The 27,249-nt window shown below is 34.3% G+C and overlaps 1 protein-coding gene across 3 annotated transcripts in view; it reads right to left on the bottom strand.

The window, feature by feature from the left end:
- Positions 1-27,249, bottom strand: part of CLIC4 (chloride intracellular channel 4) — a 103,247-nt gene that overhangs the window by 5,326 nt on the left and 70,672 nt on the right. For all 3 annotated transcript variants that reach the window (XM_077150791.1, XM_077150793.1, XM_077150792.1), the window contains exon 4: positions 9,535-9,641. In XM_077150791.1, the coding sequence (XP_077006906.1) occupies positions 9,535-9,641 (107 nt within the window). The remainder of the gene's footprint in view (positions 1-9,534; positions 9,642-27,249) is intronic.

The raw sequence follows: 27,249 nt of genomic DNA on the forward strand, positions 1-27,249 counted from the left end.
TTTTTATATTGCTGGGTTTGGCATATTCTGTTTAAGATTTCTGCCCTTATGTTTGAGAGGGACTGGCCTATAATTATCCTTTCTTTTGATGTTCCCTTGTGGTTTTGGTATCAAGGCTGACCTCAAAAAGCAAGCTGGCAAAGGTAAACTAATAGATGGTAGGCAGAAAGACAAACACATCCACATAGTTCTTTAAACAGTAGCTGACAAAGACCACACAGAAAATTACTTTAAGCACCTGCCAGAACTATGATAGTCAAGCAACTTGCATTTCTGTTTCACTGCTTTAAAGGAGGCCAGTGGTATCCTTCAGACCTATTATACTGTAAGAATATAATTATAAAGTGAATTCATATAAATATGAGCCTTTCTTCTATTTACATGAACCTATATCACTGAATTCATTTTGGATCAAAGAAATTTTGTTTACAGAAAGCTATGAAATAAGCATAAACTACCCCCCCCCAAAAAAAAAGGCAAGTTGGAAAATATTCCCTCTTTTCTGTTTCCAGAAGGATATGTGCAAGCCTCCCATTACTTCAAATGCTTGGAAAAATTCATAAGTGAAGTCATCTGGTCTGGCATTTTCTTTGTGAAATGCTTTTAATTACAGACTTTACATATTTTTATTTTCAATTCCTTCTCGTGACAATTTCTTTACACTATGTTTTCTGTAAATGTATCTAATCGATACATTTATTAATTTATATGCCTAAGATATTTCATAGTATCCTCCAAAAATCATTTAAATGTTAAGATGTGAAGTAATCTCCTTTTTATTCCTCATATGATTTGTGTCCTCTCTTACTTTTTATGATTTTTCTTATTAAGGATTTATTGATTTTTATTATCAGACTTCTCAAAGAATCAATTTTTAGCTTTGCCAGTCCTAAGTCAGGTATGTTTTCTTATTTCATTAAATTCTGCTCTTTATTGTTTCTTTCTCTCTACTTTCTTTAGTTTCAATTTCCTGACTTTTTTCTAACTAAATCCTTGAGGTGGATACTTGATCATTGATTTTCAGCTCTCATTTTCTAATATATGTATTTAAAACTACAAATTTCCCTCTAAGTTTTAATCATATCCCACAAATTTCGACATGCTGCATTTCATCATTATATTATTCTTCTTCAATCCACATAGAATATTTAGAAATATATGGCTTGGCGGTGCAAGGGTAGTTCAGTGGTGGAATTCTCACCTGTCATGCGGGAAACCCAGGTTTGATTCCTGGTCCATGCACTTCCCCAAAAAACAAACAAACAAGCAAAACAAACAAAACTTAAACAAATGGTGCAGCAATAACAGGATACTCACATGGAAAAATAATGAAATGTGACCCCACCATAGAGCATACAAAAAAAGAAAAAAGAAATATATGTTTAATTGCTTAATGTTCAAATATGGGAATTTTCTAGCTATACTTTTGTTATTGATATCAGGCTTATTTCCACTGTGATCATATAATGTATTCTGCATGATTTCAATTTTTATGAAAGATGTTTTTGCTTTGTGGTGGAGCTTCACAGTGAATTTTGGTAAGTGTTTCACATGAAAAATAAATGTATGTCTGCAGTTGTTGGGTACGATGTTATATAACAAGTACTAAAAGAGGTGAGTTAAAATCCCTCACTATGATTGTGGTTTAGTCTTTTTTTTTTAGTTCTGCTTTATATATTTTGCTATATATATATTTGGAGGTCAGTTATTTGGTGATACAAATTTAGAACTATTCTATCTTTCTGGTAGATAAACTTTTACATCAGTATGATGCATGCCTCATTCTATCTAGTAATGCTTCTTTCCTACTATGTTCAGTATCGGTATAGCTTTGCCCACTTTCTTTTGGTTAGTTTTTACACTACTTACTTTCCTGTATCTATAGCATATATAGCTACACACACACACACACACACACATACACACACACACACACGTATGCAGACACAAACATTCATTCTTGTATATAAACACGACAGCTTTAACCAGTGAACAAACTTTGCTTCTACCTGGAGTATTTAAATCATTTACATTGATTTTTTTTTTGTATGCTGTATGGTGGGGTCACATTTCATTCTTTTTCCATGCAAGTATCCCATTATTGCAGCACCATTGTTTACACTGAATTTAATTACTAAAAACTTTTATTTTAAACTGCCATCATACTTTTTGTTTTCTATTTGCCTACCTGTTCTCTGCTTCTCTTCTTTCTTGCCTTCTTTTCCAATTTCTAAAATTTTTTACTCCATTTTCCCCTCTACTGGCTTGTTATACATTCTTTAATTAATCTTTGTTTTCTTGATCTAGTAAGCTTTATAATTTTCACCATTTCCTGGACACTTCAAGAGTCTTAGAACACTAATTCCATTTACATCCCTCCTATCCTTTATGCTATTTTATGTATTTTAATTCTATGTATATTTTAAATTCGATAATGCATTACTGTTTTATACAGACAAGTCATTTGTATTTCATCCCAAATTCATATTTTTTGCTTTTCCTTCTTTCCTGTATTTCTGGTGTATCCATCTGAAATCATTTTCTTCTGCCTGAAAAACTTATTATTTTTTTAATGTGGGTCAGCCTGAGATGAATAGTCAATTTTTGTTCGTTTGAAAATATCTATTTTGTCTTCACTTTTTAAAAGGCTTAATCATTACATTCTTATAGAATTTTTCAGCTCACAAACCTGGTGAACATATATTAACAGAATTGATTCTCAAAGCAACCATGGGACACAGGATGGGTATAGATCTATCCTATTTTATAGAGGCAGAAATAAAGAAGTAGAGACTTTGTCTTACTTTCAATATCAAATAAAAGAGATCTGACATCTTGGACTTTTACTTCTTCTGACTTGGAAGTGTAAATTAAACTGTGCATTTCAGAGGCTTGTAGAAATGGGAGTAAGAAAAAACTGGCATGACGTGGTATATGGATTGGTATATGTTTTGTCTAAATACAAACATCACATCTAAATGAGAAAAAAAACATACACATATATAATATATATTCACTTTTAAGGAATATTTTGCTACTTAAAGAATTCTAATTTGTTTTCTTTTAGCTCTTTGATTATCTTTAAAGATCTCATATCATTGCTTTCTGGATTCCTTTGTTTCTATTGAGAATCAGTAGTCAGACATACTTTTGTTACCTGGAAGGGTTTTCTCTGTCACTTTTAAGATTTTTGTCTCTGATTTTCAGTAATTTGACTATGATGTTTATAGGTTCTTCATATTTCTTCCTGATTAGGTTTTGTAATGCTGTTGAATGTTATCTTTCATTAGTTTTGGCAAATTCTTGTCAATTATTTATTTAAATAAAATTCTATTCCATTCTTTCCTCTTCTGGATCTCTAGTTACATATATGATAGACCTTTCCTGTATGTGGTCCATAAGTCCTACACTCTTTTCTGTATTTTTTTGTCCTTTTGCCACTGTGCTTCCTTCTAGATATTTTCTTCTGTCCTATCTTCTAGTTCATGAATTCTTTCTTCTCATTGTCTAATCTGTTAAACTCATATATAGAGTTCTTAATTTCAGATATATTTTTAAATTCTAAAATTTCCATTTGATTCTTTTATAATTTCCAGTTCTTTGCTGAAATTCTCCATCTTTTAATTTTCAATATATTAAAGTTACTTTAAAATCAATGTCCAATACCCAAATACCTTCTATTTTATACTGTATTTTTAAACTTCTGTAGAAAGATATATATTACCTGAAATCATGGAACCGTAGCCCTTACTATACTTTGAAATTTGCTCTATTACTACTCATTAAACTGTACACTGAAATTTATTACTTTTCTATATGTTATATTTCACAATGAAAAACATTTAAAAAAACAATTTCCCATTTTCGCTACTTTCAAATATACAGTTCAGAGGTATTACTTACATCCACAATGTTGTGCTACCATCATTACTACCATTCATTACTGAAATGTTTTCATCACTCCAAACAGAACTTTTGTACTCCAAGCAATAACTCCCATTTCCACCCCCCAGCACCTGGTAACCCATAATCTACTTTCTATATCTATGAATCTGTATATTCTAGATATTTCATATAATTGGTATCATACAATATTTATCCTTTTGTATCTGACTTATTTCACTGAACATGATGTCATAAAGGTTTATCCATATTGTATATATATCAGAATTTCATTCCTTTTTAGAGCTGAATAATATTCCATGGTATAGATACAGCACAGCTATCCACTCATCTGCTAATGGACACTTGGGATGCTTCCACCTTTTGGCTATCACGAACAATACTGCTATGAGCACTCAAATACAAAAACCTGTTGAGTCCCTGCATTCAAGTCTTTGAAGTGAGACTGAAATTGAAGTGAGACTGATGGTAAATCAATGTTTAACTTTCTGAGGAGCAATGTAAGTTTCATTCAGTACTTGATATGAGTACTTTTACTAATACTATTAGAATTTTAAAGCTGTTAAATTTTTAAAGTTGGTACTGGTTTATATTTAACTTACAGCCTACCATATCATGAACTTCTCCCTTCTAATGCTTATATTAAATTAATACATTATTCTTATTTCCCCTACTACACTATATAGTCTTTGAATGTAGAGTCTGTCTTGTGCTTCTTTTATATCCTCTTCAATTCCTGACACTACCTAAGCACATACTGGGCATTTGGTTGACACCTGACCCAGATTTAGGAAGGCTAATAATCTAAAGTATAAAAGTCTGGGATTTCTTAAATGTATGGGAAAGATTCAAATGGCAATTAGGTGAAAATGTAGAATGGATACTCAGTTTTAAAGTCAGATGAGCAAAGAAATTTGAACTTGACTGTTATGTCTTTGTAGTCAGAAATGAAGGAGGCATTGCATATTCTTATAGGATTTTCTTTTAACCTAGGTAAATATCAAATAGGATTGTGTTACCTCAAGTGAAAGGTGACAAGATCAAAGACCAAATGGTAATCTATTATATTAATAAAAGGTCACTCTAGTCATAGATAGGATCAAGTTAGTTTTTTTCTTAGAAAAAACAGATAAGCAGCAGAAGGCAATGGAATCCAATAAAATAAAACTCATGAGCTAAGACAGCCCAACTGGACCTGGAAAAATGGCAGGGAATCAAGACATTTAATAATAAAAGACCAAAAATATAAAGTCAATAGAGATAATCCTTCATTAATCACATACAAACTGTTGAAACACTTATAGTCAGCTGAAATATAAAGTTTTTGAATTAACAAGAAAATTCAATGTAAGAAATAGTTAGGTGAGCAAGGACTCCAAGCATGATGGAAAACTTTTCATGACTGTACTTAAAAGGAAAAGCAGCATCTCATAGGTGTAAAAGAACAAAATTAAATATTTAGTATGCTTCCTATCAAAAGCAGTGAATACAGAAGAAATGCATATTACAGTACAAGAACCTATTATTTGATCAGATAATAATGAATAGGATTATGGTCTGTAAAGAAGAAAAAACTGAATTGGCACACTGAAATTATGTCTAAAAGGCATGTGAGTGGTATGGCACTTAAGTTTAAAATCTTAACCAACTCTGAATTAATTCTCAAATATATCTAATATAAACATAAAAATACAAAAATAAGTTTACAATGCTTATAACAATGTTTACAACCCTAGTTATAAGCCACTGACTAAAATTATGAAACTGGCAAAACAATACAATTACTATTCTTTCTCTAATTTTGGCCTTAGCAAAATATATGCAATGAAATTAAGTGGCTTTTCTTCTGTACTTGGCTAGAATGTTCACGATTTTTCAGAGTTAGTTAAGAATGTCAGACTACAGGATATATTAATGAAAATAAAGAATGATGAAGTAGCTTTATATAATTTTCTACCAACATAAATTTTGAAGACCATCACAAAGAAATATGAAGTTGGTTAAGACAAAAAATGTCAAGATTAACCACTAGAAGGCAGTAGCAAGCTGTTAGAAAGGAGTCCCTTGTCTTTTTTAATGGCACTATTGTTCTAATATGGTTGATGTAGTAATGCTATCTCTAGAAATTTATTTCAAAATCTGTCAAAAAATTAATAAGTACAAGCGTCTGCACAATCAATTTTAAATTAATTATGAAAATCACTCTGTGCCTAAGAAAACAGCAATATTTAAAACACAAACACCAGGGTAAGAGTGAGAAATGAGTACTTTCCATTGTGGGAATATAAACTGGTATAGATTTTTGGAGGACAATTTAGTAAAATACAAGAAAATTTAAAATATGTTAAACTTCTGACCTATTTCACATCTAGTAATCTAGCACAAGGGTATTCACCGGCAGCATTACTTCTCATAGTAAAACACTTGAGACAATATAGATGTTTATCAACAGGAAGTTAAATAAATATCCATTTTATGGGATATTAAGCAGGATTTTTTTTTTTAATGGGGATAGACCTCACTTTGATACTGAAGATTTCCTGCCACATTATAACAAGGGAAAAAAATTGTATAATATGACAATATATACATACATACACACTTAAATATAATGTTTCTAAATTACATAGAAAAAAAGAAGATGCACACTAAACTGATGTGGAGGAGGGTATGTAATGGGGCATTATGGAAGGGCATGAAAATGTTATTCAATTTACTTCTATACTATTTTAACTTTTGCACCAGGCATGCATTCCTTCATTATTGGTATAATTTGGATGAGTAAAATTCAAGGCAGAAAGCTTTAAATGTAACAAAGAGGGTATCAGTTTTGAAAACAATACACATAATTCAGAATCAAGATAACAAACGCTTTCTAAAAATTATGAGTACTTACATGAATAAAATTATATTTTAAACTTATGCCTTAATAAAGGGTAACCTTACACAATTTTTAAAGACCAGGTTACTTATCAATGGAAAATGCAAAGAGGTAATGGGTAATTAAACAAGACTAAATATACTATATGCTTTCATAGTTACTATGATGAACAACTATCCTCTGATTCCAAAGAGTTTTCCTTTGAGGATAAAAGGGAACTAAAATAAGACCTTCTAGATTCCTTGCCTCCATTTAAAAACAGGAACTTGGACATTATAAAATATGCCTCAGAGTATATATCATCAGATTTCATTACTGCAAAATTCACTTATCTCTCTTTAAGAATATTATAAATATCAACAAAGTAATAAATTACATAGTTATATTTGGGACCTTAATAAATTAATGAAATCATAGAACTGAAAAAATATTTCTCCATAAAGGGAATTTCCCATTAATTCTTCTTTTAATGTTTAAAAAAATTATACAGCTATTATTCCCAATCAACTTGGACAGCTTACCAACAGAATTATATTCTGTCTGCCTGTCTATCTAATCTGACATTAAGGTTTCCCTTTATTTTATTCCTTAAAACTTATTTACTTTGTATTTCGACTTCAGCATTGGCCTTTCAGTTTCACTTTCATTAGTCCAAATCCATAGCAACCTAGGCATCTAATCCCTGATTCAGAATTAGGTTTTCAAATTATCCAAAGCACTGGATTTTCTAAAATATTTATTAGGTTGCTAAAAGTAATCAAAGACATGACTACTCAGATTTACCACTTAAAATGACAAAGCCATCTCTGTGTTAACTGTTTACTGTTTGTGTGGGTGTTTGGAGGAATAAGTAGGCAGACACTAATTTCCCAGGCTTATTAAAGACATATAACACACTAAAAAACAGATATGAGACTTGCAACAAACATACTTAAGGGAGACCATTAAACTCCAAAGTGATTTGGATTATTTTTTCTCAAGTCTCATGGCAGTGACAGGTCTCTGTAGGGAGAAAGTTGCCTGGCAACTAGAACTTTTATTTATCAAAAGGAAATTTAACAGAAAGCCCTCTCTAAGTTATACACTATGTAATCTATTATTTTGTTTGTTCTTTTTGATTATAGCATTCTGAGGACATAAGCGTAGGTGGCTACTTAAGACAGTATTAAATTGATAGGAAAAAATAGAATACAAAGTTACACTTACATGAGTCACTTTCTCCCCTATATTCATTCTCCCCACTCCTGTCCCTGAAAGCAATTGCTGTTCTAAAAGCAAAAATATTTTTTTCCCTTCTACTTCCCACAAAGTGTCAGAAGAAATTCAACTACCTCACAGCTCCCAAATGACATGTAGAGAACTAAAAACATCAAACTTTAACCAGGAGAGATCAAAGAACTATGAAACAAGAACTTCTGGGTGGAAGAGGATAGTTTTATGAAAAGAACAGTCAGCCTGCATGAAGGAAGGGTAGAACAGAGAATACACTGTCCGTGGAAAGGAGGGACGCCTGTGTGACTGTTTATTTAATGTATAAATTGCTTAGACAGAAACAGTGGTCAGAAAAAAAGCCAGTTACTAAGGAAAAGTGCTCCGAAACCAAGGCAGCTACTGGAACACTTCAATAGATGTAAGGCAGGCCTGGGCATTAAGGTTTTTCTTTTTTCCATGTCACTGGAGAAAAACATTTTATGCAGTGAATTATTATTCCAGAAACCAAGAACAAAAAACACTGAAATGCTACAACATTTTAATGTAATAATAAAAAAATAATAGCCTGAATAGCTTGGAAATCTGCCTACTGAAATACATTAAGGAAACTAGCAAGTGTTTCAATATTTTAAAAGAAATTTATTCTTGCTTAACTAGCACTATTATTTTTCTGCTTTAGTATTCTGGTTCATTTGCTGCCTTAAGTTTCTACCCAAAAGAACTCCACCCAAGCCACCAAACATCTAAAACGATGATGAATTCACATGTATTCAAGAGGTAGGTATTTTGGTTATCATTGTTACTCTAAAATAAAGACTAATGCTCTTTATACAGAATTCCCCAGAGAAAACAATGCTCACATCTCACAGAGGGAAAAAAAGGAAAATTACCCAACGATAATTTGGTTAAGACAAGGATCATTAAATAGGAACTTTCTTTCTAAGAGACTTGCCATTTCTATACCATAAGTTTAGTAAACGAAATACAAGTGTCTTTTAATAAATTTTTTTAAAAAGAAAAAAATTTTCATCTATACTGCCTAAACAATTCTCACCATGAAAATATGACTTGGAACTAAAATCCTAGTTTGCACAATAGAGAGAAATTTGGAAAGTTACTGAATCTAACTGCCCTTGCTTTTTAAAGGTAGTTAGCTCAAAAACAAACAAATAAGCAAACAAAACAAACTATTTACCCAGGCTGATTTCAGGCTGCGGGCACCAAAAAATAAAAAAATGATTTAGTAATGGTTTAGACTAAGCTAAGTCAATCTATTTCAAACCATCACAACCACACAATTCATCAGTTTTTGATGCACCATTATATTTTATCAAGCATCCACTATGCCACTAGCTAAAAATATAGAAAAATCAGTTTATCATCAAATCTATAACCAACCCCGAAAGTCAACTTCTAACACTCAGGGGAATGCCTGGACTCCAGAGTATTCATTTATAATCACTGTCATATATAGTTGTGGGGATTTTTGTTCGTTTGCTTTTTGCAGTGGTAATTCTTTTTTTTGTTTAACATTTTACCTTCATTAGCCTCTGGCCTTGAATTCTTGATATATGCAGAGAATTTGGCAAAGATGTCCATTCCAGCAGTATTTGATTCTGGGTGTTTTGGTGAAAGCTTTAAGTACCTAAATAGAAAAAGTGAAACTAGAATTACAGATCCTCCAAAGATGCATTAGCGTAAATTCTCTCAAATCAGCAAACCACAGCGCTAGTAGTATCTTTTAAGAGTTATTACTCTAAGAAATGTCATCATTTATTTCTGTGTTTTTTTAATGTTTTTTCCTGAGGAAATAAGGCTCTGTGCAGTTACTGTTCACATATTCATATTATTGGCAAACAAAGGGCATCTGCACTTTACTTCCATTTAATAAATTAGAATAGTAGGGAAACATCCTACTTGTTCAGAGACTTGTGCCAGATGAATGGGTGTCTCAGAATAAGATCCCTAGACCTGCACTGTCCAAGAGAACTTTCTGTGATAATGGAAATGCTCTATATCTTCATTATCAAATACAATAGCCACTTTAGTGACAGTTAATATAAATTAATCACAATTAAATAAAATTAAAAATTCACTTCCTCAATTATACTAACCACATTTCAAGCACTCCGTAGCTGCTAGACAACCCAGCTTTATCAAATAGCAATGCTCAGTATGCAATGCATAAACCAGCCCTGTGAGGCAGTGTCAGAGAATCCTGAAGTACAAAAAGAGACCAGGCTGATCAAGAATACTGATCATCCACAGCAGGGTAATGACAGAAACAGGAGATGCATATCATTTACTTCGATACACTGAGGATTTTCTAAAACCTCCCATATATTAAATAGTCTGTGGTGAACTTATAAGTGTAACAATGAACAAGAGGAAAACACATTACCTGAAATTATACTTACCAGTGCTCTGGTGTATAGGTACATACTTTTTCTACTTTAAAAATAGACATTTATGATACCAGCTTTAAAAATAAAAATCACATAAATGTATATTTTACATATTTAAATTTCAAACATACACACTCCGATACATAAACACACAAACTGGTGCTTCACATGATTCCAAATACGTGTATTTCTCCTTAAATTGGAAAATGCATGTGAAAAAGCTCAACTGTTCATTCTTCCCTTCAGCAGAGCTCCAATGAGTCAGAACTTAAGGAATTCAGGTTCTTAGCACCATTTTAGGGAAGATCAATCACCTTAAAAGGCATACAAAATTTCACTGGAAAAATGGGCATGGGGGGCCACAAGGCTTAGGAAAAATTTACATTGAGCTAGTCATTTCTATTTATTCACATGTTTTAATACACTGGCTTGCCACTTTTCTTAAAATTAAAAATGGAGGTGAGATATTTGCAAGCTGGAGTTTCAGGTTAGTTTTTATAATCATATTTCTTCTGTTTACTGTTTTGAATTCAGAAAAAGATACAGCTTCTAAAAACTGGGCATAGTTCTAAATTGGTAAGGAGGATATAAAAAATCTTTTGAACACCTATATGCTCAAGTTATCTTTTTAATAACTCTACATAGTCTCCAGATATTTTTAAGCTGAAACATATCTCTTGTAAACTATATCAGTTACATAAAAAGTGTTTCAGTGAAGAATTATAGCAAATAGTTTCACCTGGGTTTAGATAAAGATATATACATATTTCCTAACTACACAAACCTTTATCCTCTCTTTGACTTTCTGCCAGTGCTGGAATGGCAGCTAATTCCAGGTCCAACATGCCTGGATTTCCCTTCAATTATAAAAACAACTGGTCTCCAGTTTAAAATGTTTTCACTGCTGATAATACAGTACCTTCATTGACTCATTCCAAACAAAAATAGTGCCAAGAATGGAAGTGCTTCTTCAATACATCTATGTATTCCTCTAGCCAAGTTTCCAAAATTTTTCTTCTCCCCAAGCAATATTTAGCTGTAACTATTTTTTTCTAATGAAATAGACCTCATAATGCTCAAAATAACTTACAGGAAGGCAGGCTTGAATTACAGACCATCTATGTATTTATTTATTCATACATTCATCCATTCATTCTTATAATTCTTGAGTTTCTACTGTGTGTCAGGCATTGTACTAAGTGCTAGGAACTTAATGATGAGCATATAAAAACATGCTTACTACATTAAAAATACATATAAACACATATGAGCACTTCAAACAGAGACCATTTTAGTGAACAGGTAAGAAAGAAGAATGACTTTCAATTAGCATATTTTTCATTCAGGTGGAAAAACACTATTAAAAAGTTTTAAAAACTGTTCATTTGCAAGGTGTTGAAAATGGGCAGGTATAAAAATTCATTAAAAAAAAAAGTGGATGTTCTGTAAAGCTGGTTGAGCACACCCTATTCTCCCCATCCCAGACAAATCACTTACTTTGCACAATTACTTTAATCCGTACAACACTACAGGAGCAAAAGATCATTCACCACAAATCTCTCACTTTGCCTAAAAAGAAATTATGTTCCACAAAGCTTACATATTTGGCCCCAAAATCACTTGACTAGTTAAAACTATAGCCAAAACTTAAACTCTGATTTCCTCTCTCCTAATGCAGGTTTTTTTTTTCCTATTATATGTCAGGTTCTCTCTAAAAGATAAAGCATAAATTCTAAACTAGTAGATGCATATCAATTACAAGTACACCTATTATAATAATTCATCCGTTATTAGTTTGAGCAGTTTAAGTAATATTTAATTATAGTAAAAATACATTTTGACATATAAGGAAACAAAGAATTCATAAAAGGCTATTAGCATAGTAGGGAAACCATATAATAAGAGTTCAGACCACTCAACTGGCACCATGGAGGTGAGAAGACAGCAGTCTGATGCATTTAAAATCCTGAAAGAGAAAGATTTCCAGCCAAGAATTCTGTATCCAGCAAACTGTCATTCAAAACTGAGGGAGATGTCGCTCAGTACAGACCTGGAGGAACTGAGTGTGGGGACATGAATGGACATACGCAAACTGGTGTCCACAGCAGCAGTGTTTGCTATTCACAATGGATGGAGGTGGCCTAAGAGTATAATGACTGAGGAACGAAGCAGGAACTATGGTGTATAAATACAACAGACTACTGACCAGCCGCAAGAAGGAATGAAGTTGTGAGGCATGCAACTAGGTGAATGAAACTTAGGGACTGTATGTTGAGTGAAATGTCAGAAACAGAAAGGCAAATATCGCACCTCACTCATATGGACTGACTATAATATAAAAACTTGGTGAACGGAAGTCGTGAGCATGGGTAATCAGGTTGGGGCCTATTGTAAAAGGGTCCTAAATTGTAAGCTTTTATAGCAGTCACATATATTGATAAGTCGTAGCTGTTTATCTCTAAATTCTGAGATATTGAGCTGTTTGTTTATAACCTGGTTGTTTCCATAAATTTTCGGTATTTATATGACACCTAATACTCAGAATTAGAGCTCTAAAGCTATGAAAGTCAGCAGTACCACATACAGGAACTGTTCAAAAAGGTGAAAAAGGGATCTGACTTTGAGTAGAGACATGAATAAAGCTGATTTGGATAAGATTAAGGTAAATCAGAATACAGAGTAAAGGATGATATTGTCTATATTTTTAATCTTCAACTTGTGTGTGAAACCAAAGGCAGAGATGTTTATTCGGTGCAAATTTTATATTTTAGGTAGTGCACTTCCTAATTTAACTTGTATGGTCAGTTTAGTTGAAAACCGTAAGTACATGGAATCCTGAATAGGGCACTAGACTTTGTTGGTTTGTCCAGGTTAGTATGATGTCCCAATATACCCCAGAGTAATTTAGGCAGTGAATAAATTAGTATTTGCAAGGTCTCTTTGGGGCACTAGGGACAGGAGGAAGTGTTCAACTTTCCCATGTGGAGAATTTCTGATATTCTCGCAAGCAGTGGGGACAACCGAATCAACAGGCCAAGCCCTTGATATTTGAGTTTGCCCTGTGGGACTTACTCCTGCAAAGGACAGGCTAGGCCTACTTAAAATTGGGTCTAAGAGTCACCTCCATTTGTTGCTCAGATGTGGCCTCTCTGTCTAAGCCGATGTGGCAAGAGAGCTCACTGCCCTCCCCCCACTATATGGGACATGACTCCCCAGGATGTAAATCTCCCTGGCAACCTGGGACAGAAATCCTGGGATGAGTCGGGACCCAGCATCAAGGGATTGAGAAAGCCTTCTTGACCAAAAGGGGGAAGAGAAAAATGAGAAGAAATAAAGTGTCAGTGGCTGAGAGATTTCAAATAGAGATGAGAGGTTATCCTGGAGGTTATTCCTCTGCATCATATAGACATCCCTTTTTAGTTCATGGTGTATTGGAGTGACTGGAGGGAAGTACCTGAAACTGTTGAGCTGTGTTCCAGTAGTCTTGATTCTTGAAGACGAGTGAATATTACAATGTGATTGTGAAAACCTTGCACTTGATGCTCCTTTTATCCAGGATGTGAACAGATGAGGAAAAAAATATAGATAAAAAAATAAATAAATAATAGGAGGGATAAAGGTTAAAATAAATTGTGTAGATGGAAATACTAGTGGTCAATGAATGGGAGGGGTAAAGTGTACGATATGTCTGAGCTTTTTCTTTTTCCTTTTTATTTCTGTTTCTGGGTTGATGTGTTCTAAAAAATTATCATGGTGATGAAAACACAACTATGTGACAATACTGTGAGCCACTGATTGTACACCATGTACAGAATATATGTGTGTGGAAATTTCTCAATAAAAATGTAAAAAATTCTTCCTACAAAGAAAAGCTCAGGGCCAGATGGCTTCACAGGGGAATTTTATCAAACATTCCAAAAGGAACTAACACCAATCCTGCTCAAACTTTTGCAAAAAAACTGAGGAAAAAGGAACACTACCTAACTCATTTTAAGAGCCTAACATCACTTTATAGCAAAACCATGTAAAGATACTATAAGAAAGGAAAACTACAGGCCAATCTCCCTAAAGAACATAGACGCAAAAATTCTCAACAAAATACTAGCAAATCAACAACACATTAAAAGATTTATACACCACAACCAAGTGGGGGTTATACCAGGAATGCAAAGATGGTTCAATGCAAGAAAATCAACTAATGCACTACAGCACATTAACAATCAAAAGGGAAAAATCACATGATCATCTCAATGCTTTTGCATTCGACAAAATTCAAAATCCTTTTTTGATAAAAACACTTCAAAAGGTAGGAATCAAAGCTAACTTCCTCAGTCTGATAAAGAACATATATGAAAAGCCCATAGTCAGCCTTGTACTCAATGGAAACAGACTGAAAGCTTTCCCTCTAAGGCTGGGAACAAGACAAGGATGCCCTCTGACACCACTATTATTCAACATTGTACTGGAAAATCTAGCTAGAGCAATCAGGTAGGCAAAAAAAAAAAAAAAAAGGCATTCAAACTGGAAAGGAAGAAGTAAAACTTTCATTATTTGCAAATGACATGATACTGTACTTGAAAAATCCTGAGAAATCTACCACAAAGTTATTTGTGCTAATAAACAAATTCAGCAAGGTGGTGGGATATAAAATTAATGTGCAAAAATCAGTAATGTTTCTATACACAAGCAATGACCTAACTGAGGAGTCAATTAATGAATAAATTCCATTCAAAATAGAGACTAAAAGAATCAAGCATCTAGGAATGTACTTAACTAGGGATATAAAGGACTTGTACACAGAAAACTATTTAATATTGCTAAAAGAAATCAAAGAAGATCTAAATAGGTGGAAAGACATCTGCTCACAGCTTGGAAGGTTTAATGTAGTTAAGATGTCAATTCTACCCACACTGATCTACAGAATCCACACAGAATCAATCAAAACAACTTACTTTAAAGACTTGGGAAAGCTAATTACCAGATTCATGTGGAAGGGAAAGAGACCCCAAATAGCTAAAAGCATCCTAAAAAAAGAAGAACAAAGTAGTAGGAGTAACACTTCCTGATTTTAAAACTTACTGTAAAGCCACAGTGGTCAAAACAGCATGGTGCAGGTACAAAGACAGAAGTACTGACCGATGGAATTGAATCAAGAGTGCAGAAATAGACCACCAAATCTATGGTCGGATGATCTCCTACAAGGCCCCCAAATCCATGGAACTGGGACAAAATAGTATTTTCAATAAACAGGCATGGGAGAACTGGATAGCAACAGCCAAAAGAATGAAAGAGGACCCTTACCTTAACCCTATACAAAAATTAACTCAAAGTGGATCAAGCACCTAAATATAAGAACCAATACCACAGAGCTCCTAGAAGAAAATGTAGGGAAACATCTTCAAGACCCAGTAATAGAAGGTAACTTCCTAAACTTTACACCCAAAGCATAAGCAACAACAAGAACAAAAATAGATAAATGTGATCTCTTCAAAATCAAATACTTTTGTCCCTCAAAAGACTTTGTCAAAAAGGTGAAGAGTCAGCCAACTCAATGTGGGAAATATATTTGGAAATCACACATCAGATAAAGATTTGATAACCTGTATACATAAAGAAATCATACAACTCAACAACAAAAGAACAAACAATCCAATTATAAAATGGGCTAAAGATATGAATAGGCATTTCTCTGAGGAGCAAATAAAGATAGCTAAAAAGCCATGAAGAGATGCTCATTTTCATTAGCTATATGGAAAATGCAGATCAAGACTACAATGAGATACCACTTCACATCTATAAGAATAGCTGCTATTAAACAAACAGGAAACTACAAATGTTGGAAAGGATGTGGAGAAATTGGGACACTTATGCACTGCTGGTGAGAATGCATAATGGTATAGCCACTATGGAAGACTATCTGGCAGTTCCTTAGGAAGCTAAGCATCAAGTTGCTTTATGACCTGGCAATACCACTACTCAGTATATACCCAGAAGAGCTGAAAGCAGTGGCAAGAACAGACATTACACCGATGTCCATAGCAACATTATTCACAATTGCCAAAAGATGGAAACAATAAAAGTGCCCATCAACAGAAGAGTGGATTAGCAAAATGTGGTATATACATACGATGGAATATCATGCTGCAATAAAATGAAATGATGTCCTGAAGCATATGACAAGATGGATGAGCCTCTAAGGACATAATGCTCAGTGAAATAAGCCAGACACAAAAGAAGATACTGTATGATTCCACTTTTGTGATCTTGATAAAGGTAAAATCAGAGGTTTATAATACAGAATATAGGGGAAATACAGATACACAGAAACTAGAGATGGGTGAATGGTTAGCTAATGAGATTGTAATTAAATGTAAGGGAATAGATAGAATTAAAGGTGGTTCATTAGTGGGTCTATAAAGGAATGTTACCATATTGAAGGTGAAGATGACTGAAAGGGGTTATACAGACCCATGTGTCCCACTGATTAACACTACAAATATAAATAAGTTTTTACATGAATTATTTACTACAAAGGTATGAATCTTGTACAAAGAGTGCATAAGTTTGGGGCATTGGGAGAAAACTGTTATTGCATGCTTTGGGCCATAATTAACAGGAAAACACCCAATAGTACCACAGCAACACCAGGGGTAAATAATGAGGGAGGGAAAAGAGTTGAGGGGAGGTTTAGATTTTCTATTTGATGAAGGCGTGTCTATTGGTTATCTTTCTTTTGGGAACAATGAAATTATCTAAAATTGAGAGAGTTGATGGACTGCTGACGTTGGAGACTTACACATGATGCCCAACGAATGGAGGTGGCTAAAGGATACACTAACTGAGAAGGAGGTTGGTCAACCACAGTGTATACATATGATCAAATATTGTGCTGTTACTAAAAGGAACAAGGTTGTGAGGCATGCAACATTGTGAATGAACCTGTGGGACATCTGGTGAGGCAAAATAAGCCAGAAACAAATAAGCAAATATTGTATGGTATCATTTAGAAAACACTTACAAGAAAACAGGAGCCTGGATTGTAAGCTCTTATAGCAGTCACATTTAGTCTGGAGTGATAATTATTTCTGGATTTTAAGAGACTGCTTTATATATGTATATAACCTAGTATTTAGAGATAAGAACGAAGCTGATCAGTTGGGATTAAGGTAATTCAGAATACAGGGATAAGGAAGACAGTGTCTGTATTTTAGAATCTCATCTACTCTTTGAGACCAAAGGAAGAAAGGTTTATTTTGTCCAAAATCTACATTTTCTGTAGCATATAATTTAACTCAACCTATCTGGAAAGATCATTTAAACAAAACAAACACAGGGAGCACAGAATAAGAATGAGGGCCTTTAATCCTGTACAGTGTAATAGAATGCCTGGATACATCCTAGAGTATATTAAGCAGATAATCAAAAAGTATTGGCAAAGTCCCTTAAAGATGGCCTGATACTGTCGCAAACATTAGGAATACCAAAATCAATAGGCCAAGCCCTTGATTCTGAGGCTTGCCCTTGTGAAGCTTATGTATGTAATAGAGAAGCTTAGCCTATCTATAGGCATGCCTTGGAGTTATTTATGGAGGATCTCCTTTGTTACTCAGATGTGGCCTCTCTCTCTCTAAGCTCAACTCTGCAAGTAAAATCATTGCCCTTCCCGCTACATAGGACATGACATCCAGGAGTCAAAGTCCCCCTCACAGCATGGCAGATGACTCCCAAGGATGAGTATAGTCCTGGCATCATGAGATCAACAATGTCATCATGGCCAAAAGGGGGGAAAGAAGTGTAATAAATAAAGTATCAATGGCTGAGAAGAGTTCAAACAGAGTCAAGAGGCTACTCTGGAGGTCACTCTTATACAAGGTTCAGTTAGACATGCTACCTACCATAACTTTCCAAACCTCAACCAAAACCATTCCTGCCAATCCTAAACACCTAGGGCATTATATAAGATTCTATAAAGATTCCATGCATTAGGGTTTCCAGAAACCTACAACCTCCAGATGGTTTAACAAGATTTAATTCCTGAAACCTATAGGGGCCAGCCTCTCCAGAACATCAACTAGTTCCATTCCCCTATTCCATATTATCAACAGCCCCTTCCAACATGAAAAAGTTAGAAGGGGCATAGCCCAAATACCCCTAAAGAGTAGGAGAAAGATCAAAGATGATGGTAGAGTTATACAGAGAAGGTAGGGTTTAATGTAATGAGTATGATTGCTGAATCATTATATTGATATTTCTTTTAATCTCCAGTATCTTAGAGCAGCTAGAAGTAAAAACCTAAAATGGTGGAACTGTAACCCATACCAAACTCTGAAATACGCTCTACATCTAACTGTTGCAATATGCTTTGAAATTTATTGCTTTTTTGTATATGTTATTTTTCCCAAAAAAGAAAAAAATACATTTCCTCTGGCCTCCAGTGATTTGAAGCAACTAGAAGGAAAAATATGAAATAGTAGAACGGTAACCCATAACAAGCTCTGAAATCTGTTCTATAACTACTTGCTGAAGTCTACTCTGAAAATCATTGCTTTTTCTTTCATTTGTATATATATTTAACAATGAAAAAGTTAAAATTTGTATGTTTCTAGGAACTTGTCCATTTCATTTAGGTTTTCTAATGTATTAGCATGTAATTGTTTATTGTACTCATATTTATACCTTTTTTATTTCTGTAAGGTCAGTAGCAATGTCCCCATTTTCATTCCTGATTTTTGTTTCTGTGTGCTCTCTTTTGCTTTGTCAATCAGTTCTATTAACCTTTAAGGAAAAAAAAAGAAAACAAAGAACCTCTGGTTTTGTTGATTTTATTGTTTTCTATTCTCTGTTACATTTATTGCTGCTCTAAACTTTACTATTTCTTTCCTTCTACTAATTTTGAGATTAATTTGCTCTTCTTCTTCTAGTTTCTTTAGATTGAAGTTAGATTACTGATTTGTGGTATTTTTTTTAACACAGGAATCTGGAGTTTAAGTTTCCCTCTGAGCACTGCCTTCACTTCATCCCATGTTTTGGTACGTTGTGTTTTACTTTTGTTGTCTCAAGACATTTCCTAACTTCTTTTGTGATTTCTTCTTTGATGCACTGGTTGTTTAAGGGTGTGCTGTTTAATTTCCACATATTTGTAAATTTTCCAGATTTCCTTCTGTTATTCATTCTAGCTTTATTTCATTGTGATGAGAAGATTCTTTGTATGACTTCAATATTTTAAACATTAAGATATGATTTGTAGTCTAACGTGGTCTATTCTGGAAAATGTTCAATGCACACTTCAGGAGGACGTGCATTCTGCTTTGTTGAGTAAAGTGTTCTATATACGTCCATTAGGTTTTACTGGTTAATAATAGTGGTGTTAAAGTCTTCCATATCCATTTTTTTTTAATTTTATTTATCTTTGCTCTCTATATCCTTTTTAATCTTTTATTTACATGTTCTACCAATTATTGAAAATAATGTATTGAAGTCCATTGTTTTAGAACCATCTATTTCTTCCTTCAATTCTGTCCATTTTTGCTTCATATATTTTGGGGCTCTACTGTGAGGTGCATATATGTTTATAACCATTATATCTTCTTGCTGGAAATGCTTATCAATATATAAAATCCTTCTTTACCTCTTTCAATATCTTTTTTACTTAAATCTATTTTGTTTGACAATAGTGTAGCCATTCCAGCATTTTTTTTAACCAATTAGGTAAGCTGTATGTTTACAGAAAAATCATGCAGAAAAGAGTTCCTACCCCCATTCAATAACATTTTGCATAAGTGTGATATATTTGTTATAACCGATGAAAGAACATTATTATAAATGTACTATTAACTATAGTCTATGGTTTACATTACAGTTCCCTGCTTGTGTAAAGCAGCCCTATGTTTTGTTTTGCTGGTTCCTGTTTGCATGGAATATCTTTTTCCACTCTGTATTTTCAAACTTTTTGTGGCTCTGTATCTAGTGGGTCTAGTAGATAACATATAGATGGATCATGCTTTTTCACCCAACCTGCCAAACTGTCTTTTATTTGGGGAGTTTAATTCACTGACACTGCAGGCAATAAAAGGAAGAATTTACTTAGACAATTCAGCTATTTCTGTTTCTACTATATGTCCTGTGTGTTTCTTTTGTTCCTCAAATTCCTCCGTTATTGCATTTATTGTATGTGTGTGTTTAGTGGCTTCTTTTTTTACTCCTTTCTTCTTTCTATTTCTGTATATTTTTTAGTGATTACCTTCCTAATTACCATTAACATTTTAAACTAATAACAACCTAGTTCAACTAGTACCAACTTAATTTCAGCAGTATGAAAACTCTCTATTCTTACAGATCCCTGTCCCTCCCCCTTCATACTTATTGTCTCAGAGTACATTTTTATACATTGTATGACCATTAACATAGATTTTAAAGTAATTTTTTTAAGTATTTGCCTGTTAGGTCATAGAGGGAGGGAAAAAGCAGTTACAAACCAAAAGTACAATAATAAAGGACTTTGTATGTACCTATGTAGTTACCAATGTTCTCTTTTTCTTCTTATGGCTTCTAGTTACTGTCTAGTAATCTATTATTTCAGCCTGAAGTACTCCTTTTAGCCTTTCTTGTAGGGTAGGTCTTCTGGCAGTGAATTCTTTTACCTTTTTTCATCTGTATGTGCCTTAATTTCTCTTTTGTTTATGAAGAATAATTTTGCCAGTTATAGAATTCTTGGTTGACAGGTTTCTTCTTTAAGGACTTATGCTAGCCCACTGTATTGTGGTCTCCATGGTTTCCATAGAAAAATCTGCTGTTAATCTTATTGGGGACTCTTTGTATGTGGCAAGTCACCTCTCACTTGCTGCTTTCAAAACCTTCTGCCTTTGGAGTTTGACAATTTCTATATAGTGTATCTTGGTGAAGATCTCTTGGAGTCTATCCTGCTTGGAGTTCACTGTGCTTCCTGGATGTGTCCATTCATGTCTTTTTATCAGATTTGTAAAGTTTTCAGCAACTTTTTCTTCAAATACTTTTTCTGCATCTCTGGTCCTTCTGGGACTCCAATGATCCATACGTTAGTATGCCTGATGGTGTCCAATAGGTCCCTCAGGCTCTGTTCATTTTTCTTCATTATTTTTTTCTTTCAATTCCTCACATTGGATGATTTTATGTCTTGTCTTCAACTTCACTGATCCTTTCAAATCTGCTGTTGAATTCATCTGGTAAATTTTTCATTTCAATGACTGTACTTTGCTCCTTCAAAATTTGTTTGAATTCTTTTTAAAATTTCCATGTCTGTATTTTGTTCAGTCTACATTTTCCTAACTTCCTTTAGTTTTTTGTATACGGAGTTCATTGAACATATTTTAACAGAGTTGACTCTTAGTAAGTTACATTGTATGGGCTTCCTCAAGATGGTTTCTGACAAATTCTATTTCCTTTGAATGGGCCATACTTTTCTGTTTCTTAGTATGTTTTGTAATCTTTTATTGAGAACTGTGAATTCTGAGTATGTTGTAATAACTCTACCAATCTTGTTCTCCCATTCCTCTGGAATTGCTATGTTTTATTGTTGTTATTAAGGGCTGAAGCTGTCAACTTGAGACTTTTCCAACTTACATTTGCTTTCATATATGGAAAAGAAAGTAAAAAACTAAAAAAAGGTTCTGCCTCTTCAAGACTCCTTTGTCACTTTTGCCTGTAGGGGGTTGGATCAAATGCTGCCCTGAGAGCCAGACCAACAATCTGAGGTAACTCATCATAAGTACTTATCAACCATCAGATTACACACCTTTGGATTTTGGAGGACTGGTTTTATAGGCAACCCTGGCAACAGCAAGCTGCTCCGGGAACTCGGGTCTGCCATCTCCACTCCTTCTGCCTGGGAACTGGAGAATGGAAGATGGTAGCTGCTGGAAGGAGGGTGAAATTCACTGGTATTGACTGCAATTTATCAGCCTCTCTGTCCAGCTCTTCCCTGGATGCTACACAGTGTTCTACTAGATGCCAGATTTCTAAAACAGTTGATTCAGACAGCTCCTCACAATTAAATATTTGTTTTGATGAAGAGTTTGATTCCTGGAGTTTCCTGCTCTGCCATCTTCCAACAATCCTTCCTCACCTACTTTTTCAAAAAGGATTCAATGAATTAGGTTTAACAATAACCTTCAGTCCCAATTGCTCATCACAGTTAGGAAACTATCTTTGGTTTTTCTTCCACCCTTCCTCTAACCTTGAGCTAGCCTCTAATTTTGTCCTCACTACAGCACCATCCCAAAGACTTACATCTTTTCTCCTTTATAAAAGCCAGTCACAACAAATGCGAAGTAAAAAGCAGAAAATAAAGGAAACATTGGGTTTTTTTTCTTACATGGGCAGGCAGCGGGCATCAAACTGGGGTCTCTGGCATGGCAGGCAAGAACTCTGCCTGCTGAGCCACCGTGGCCCACCTGAAACATTGGGTTTTGAAATCTATGGATCTGACTTTGAAAGTACTCAGCTCTGACACCATTAATTAACTGTGATAGCTTGGACAAATTATTTGGATTACTCACCTTCAATTTCTTCATAAAGTCTTTGTAACGACTAACTGAGATAATGCACAAAATAATCCACAAAGCACAGTGCATGGCACATAGTAACCACTCAAATGCTAGTAACAGACGAAGCATTAGCGGCATCAAGAATAATCCCTTCTGACTGAAAGGGGGAAGAGAGAAATGAGACAAAATAAAGTGTCAGTGGCTGAGAGATTTCAAACAGAGTTGAGAGGTTATTCTGGAGGTTATTCTTATGCATTTTATAGATATCCTCTTTTTAGTTTAAACTGTATTAGAGAGGCTAGAGGGAAGTGCCTGAAACTGTAGAGCTGTGTTCCAGTAGCTATGTTTCTTAAAGATGAATGTATAATGATATAGCTTTCACAATGTGATTATGCAATTGTGAAAACCTTGTATCTGATGCTCCTTTTATCTACGTTATTGACAGAGGAGTAAAAAATATGGATTAAAAAGAAATAAATAATAGGGGAAAAATGTTAAAATAAATTGAGTAGACTGAAATACTAGTGAACAATGAAAGGGAGTACGGAAGGGGTATAGGAAAAAAATAGGGGGAACAAAGTTTAAAATATATTGAGTAAATGGAAGTACTAGTGGTCAATGAGAGGGAAGGGTAAGGGGTATGGTATGTATAAGTTTTTTCTTTTTATTTCTTTTTCTGGAGTGATGCAAATGTTCTAAAAAATGATCATGGTGTTGAATACACTACCATGTGATGATATTGTGAGCCACTGATTGTACATAATGCATGGAATGTTTGTATGTTAAGAATGTTCATATTATATGTTGTCTTAGTTTGATAATAAAAAATAAATTTAAAAAAATAATAATCCCTTCTACACTAAGTGAAATTTTAAAGATGTATTTAGAAACTCTCTTCAAAATATAAAACACATTGGGTGCACAGGTAGTTCAGTGGTTAGAATGCCCATCTTTCATGTGGGAGACCCAGGCTCGATTTCCGGACCATGCACCCCCCAAAATAAATAAATAAATAAATAAAACACAAAAACAAAGAAAATACCTCCAGAGAGAATTTAGCACAACATAAACACTTTCTAATATAAAGTATTTAATCTAAACTGAAAGGAATAACCATCTCTGGTTAAAGCATCTGTTCTAGTTTGCTAGCCGCCTGAATGCAATATACCAGAGATTTCTTAGAGGAAAGGCAGCAAACTTTCAACTGAGGTTCTTTCTTACATGGAAAGGCACAGGGTGATTTCTGCTGGCCTTCTCTCCAGGCCTCTGGGTTCCAACAACTTTCCCAGGGGTGATTTCTTTCTGCATCTCCAAAGACCTGAGCTGAGCTGCCAGTGCTGAGATGAGGTATGCTGAGCTGCTTGGGCTATGCAATGTTGAGCGCTCTCATTTAAGCACCAGCCAATTAAATCAAACATCATTCATTGCAGCAGGCATGCCTCCTAGCTGACTGCAGATGTAATCAACAACAGATGAGCTTCAGGTACCACTGGCTCATGCCCACAGCAACAGAACTAGGCACCTTCACCTAGCCAAGTTGACACTTGAACCTAAATACCACAGTATCTCTATGAATATGTCCCCCAAAAGTAAGTGGGTTGAAATTTCTATATATATAAAAAGTAAAATGAAAATATTCATTTTCAAGATCCAATCCAAAGCTATAATGTATTCAAGAAACTACAATATTTTTATATTAGCTCTAATATTTCTCTTAATGTCTATTGCCCCAGAATGACTAATGAAAATTCATGATTATTTTTGTTGATGCTGAAGAAGTCTAGAAAAAAATGTCCATGTTACTTAAGTCTTACATATGTGATCAGCACACTTTAAAAAGTTAAATTCTTGAAAGATTTATCCAATAAGCATTTCAGACAATGCTTTAAAAGAAAATCATTTCCCTCATAGAGAATGAAGAAGTCATTCAAATTGCTTTCCCTATTTATAATTTAATGTTGGTAAATGATCTACAGTTGCAGGAGAGGAAGATCACTTTAAATTAGTGTCTGAGGGCAAGCTGACAAACTTTTGCAAATAAAAAGGGACCAAGTATATTCCATCATGGAACAATCTCTCAAAAGTAATGTCTCCTAAACTGAATGGATCTTCATAATAGATCCTTACTGATGTGTATAAAGCTTCCATTTATATATTTTTATTTATTTTTTGCATGGGCAGGCACTGGGAATCAAACCCAGGTCTCCGGCATGGCAGGCAAGAATTCTGCCACTGAGCCACTGTCGTACCACCAATTTACATATTTTTAAAAACCCAGTTTTGATTCAGTGGTATTCTAATTATATATATGGCTTGGGAAAAAAGTCAAAGTTTAATTTTATTAACATAGCACCTTTACTGAGGATGGAAGGAGGTCAGAACTAGGGGAGAACAGACATAAAAGAAGTTTGAGGTTCTAAGAAGGACAGGAAAGAAGGTAGAGGATAAGCTATTAGAGTACAAAATAAAAAGGGATTAAGAATACTTAGAATTTAAGGACTTTGCTATCTGAATTTGTAGATTTTTTTTCCTTATAAACTTAATTTTTAATTGGTTTATGGAACTTACTGTACGAACACAGGCTTTACAATGATTATATGGATACTTTATTTAAATATGCCTATGGTGAAATATCTTTTAAATCTTATACTTGGAGGCGGTTTTATAGACCTTACACCCAAAGCAAGAGCATTGAAGAAAGAAAGAAAGAAATGGGAACGCCTCAAAATTAAACCCTTTTGCCCATCAAAGAACTTCATCAAGAAAGTAAAAAGACAGCCTACATAATGGGAGACAATATTTGGAAACGACATATCAGATAAAGGTCTAGTATCCAGAATTTATAAAGAGATTGTTCAACTCAACAACAAAAAGACAGTCAATCCTATTACAAAATGGGAAAAAGACTTGAACAGACACTTCTCAGAAGAGGAAATACAAATGGCCAAAAGGCACATGAAGAAATGCTCAACATCCCTGGCCATTAGAGAAATGCAAATCAAAACCACAATGAGATATCATCTCACACCCACCAGAATGGCCATTATCAATAAAACAGAAAATGACAAGTGCTGGAGAGGATGTGGAGAAAGAGGCACACTTATTCACTGTTGGTGGGAATGTCAAATGGTACAATCACTGTGGAAGGCAGTTTCGGCAGTTCCTCAAAAAGCTGAATATAGAATTGCCATATGACCCAGCAATACCATTGCTAGGTACCTATTCAAAGGACAAGAGGACAAGGACACAAACAGACATTTGCACACCAATGTTTATAGCAGCATTATTTACAATTGCAAAGAGATAGAAACAGCCAAAATGTCCATCAACAGACAGTTGGCTAAACAAACTGTGGCATATACATATGATGGAATGTTATGCTGCTGTAAGACAGAATAAAGTTATAAAGTATGTAACAACATGGACGGACCTTAAGTACATTATGCTGAGTGAGATTAGCCAAAAACAAAAGGACAAATACTGTATGGTCTCACTGATATGAACTGACATTACTGAATAAACTTGGAATATTTCATTGGCAACAGAGACCATCAGGAGACAGAAATAGGGTAAGATATTGGGTAATTGGAGCTGAAAGGATACAGATTGTGCAACAAGACTGAATATAAAAACTCAGAAATGGGCAGCACAATACTACCTACCATAATACAAATATGTTAAAACACTGAATGAAGCTGAATGTGAGAATGATAGAGGGAGGAGGGCTGGGGGCATAAATGAAATCAGAAAGAAAGATAGACGATAAAGATTGAGATGGTATAATCTAGGACTGCCTAGAGTGTATAACAATAGTGACTAAACTTACAAATTTAAAAAATGTTTGTGCATGAAGAAGAACAAAGGAATGTCATGACTGCAGGGTGCTGAAAATAGATAATAATTAATATTTTAAAATTTCAATTTATGTGCAAGACTAAAGCAAAAAATGTTTATTTGGTACAAAATTTATATTTTGACTAGTGCATTTCCTAATATAACTTATGTAGATAGCTTGGTTGAACATCATAAGTACATGGAACCTTGGATAGGACACGAGATTTTGTTGGTTTGTCCAGAGTGATGCCCTGATGAATCCCAGAATGATTTGATCAGTGAGTGGAAAAGTATTTGCAAAGTCAGAACAGGGGAAAATTCAACTTCCCCAAGTTGGATTCTTGATATTCTCACAAGCAGTGTGGACAACCAAAGCTATAGGCTGAGCCCCCAGTCTTGGGGTTTGTTCATATGAAACTTAAACCCACAAAAGATAGGCCAAGCCTACTTAAAATTAGGCCTAAAGAGTCACCCCCAAGAGAACCTCTTTTGT

This window comes from Tamandua tetradactyla, chromosome 2 (genome assembly GCF_023851605.1).
Source record: "Tamandua tetradactyla isolate mTamTet1 chromosome 2, mTamTet1.pri, whole genome shotgun sequence".
NCBI lineage: Eukaryota > Metazoa > Chordata > Mammalia > Pilosa > Myrmecophagidae > Tamandua > Tamandua tetradactyla.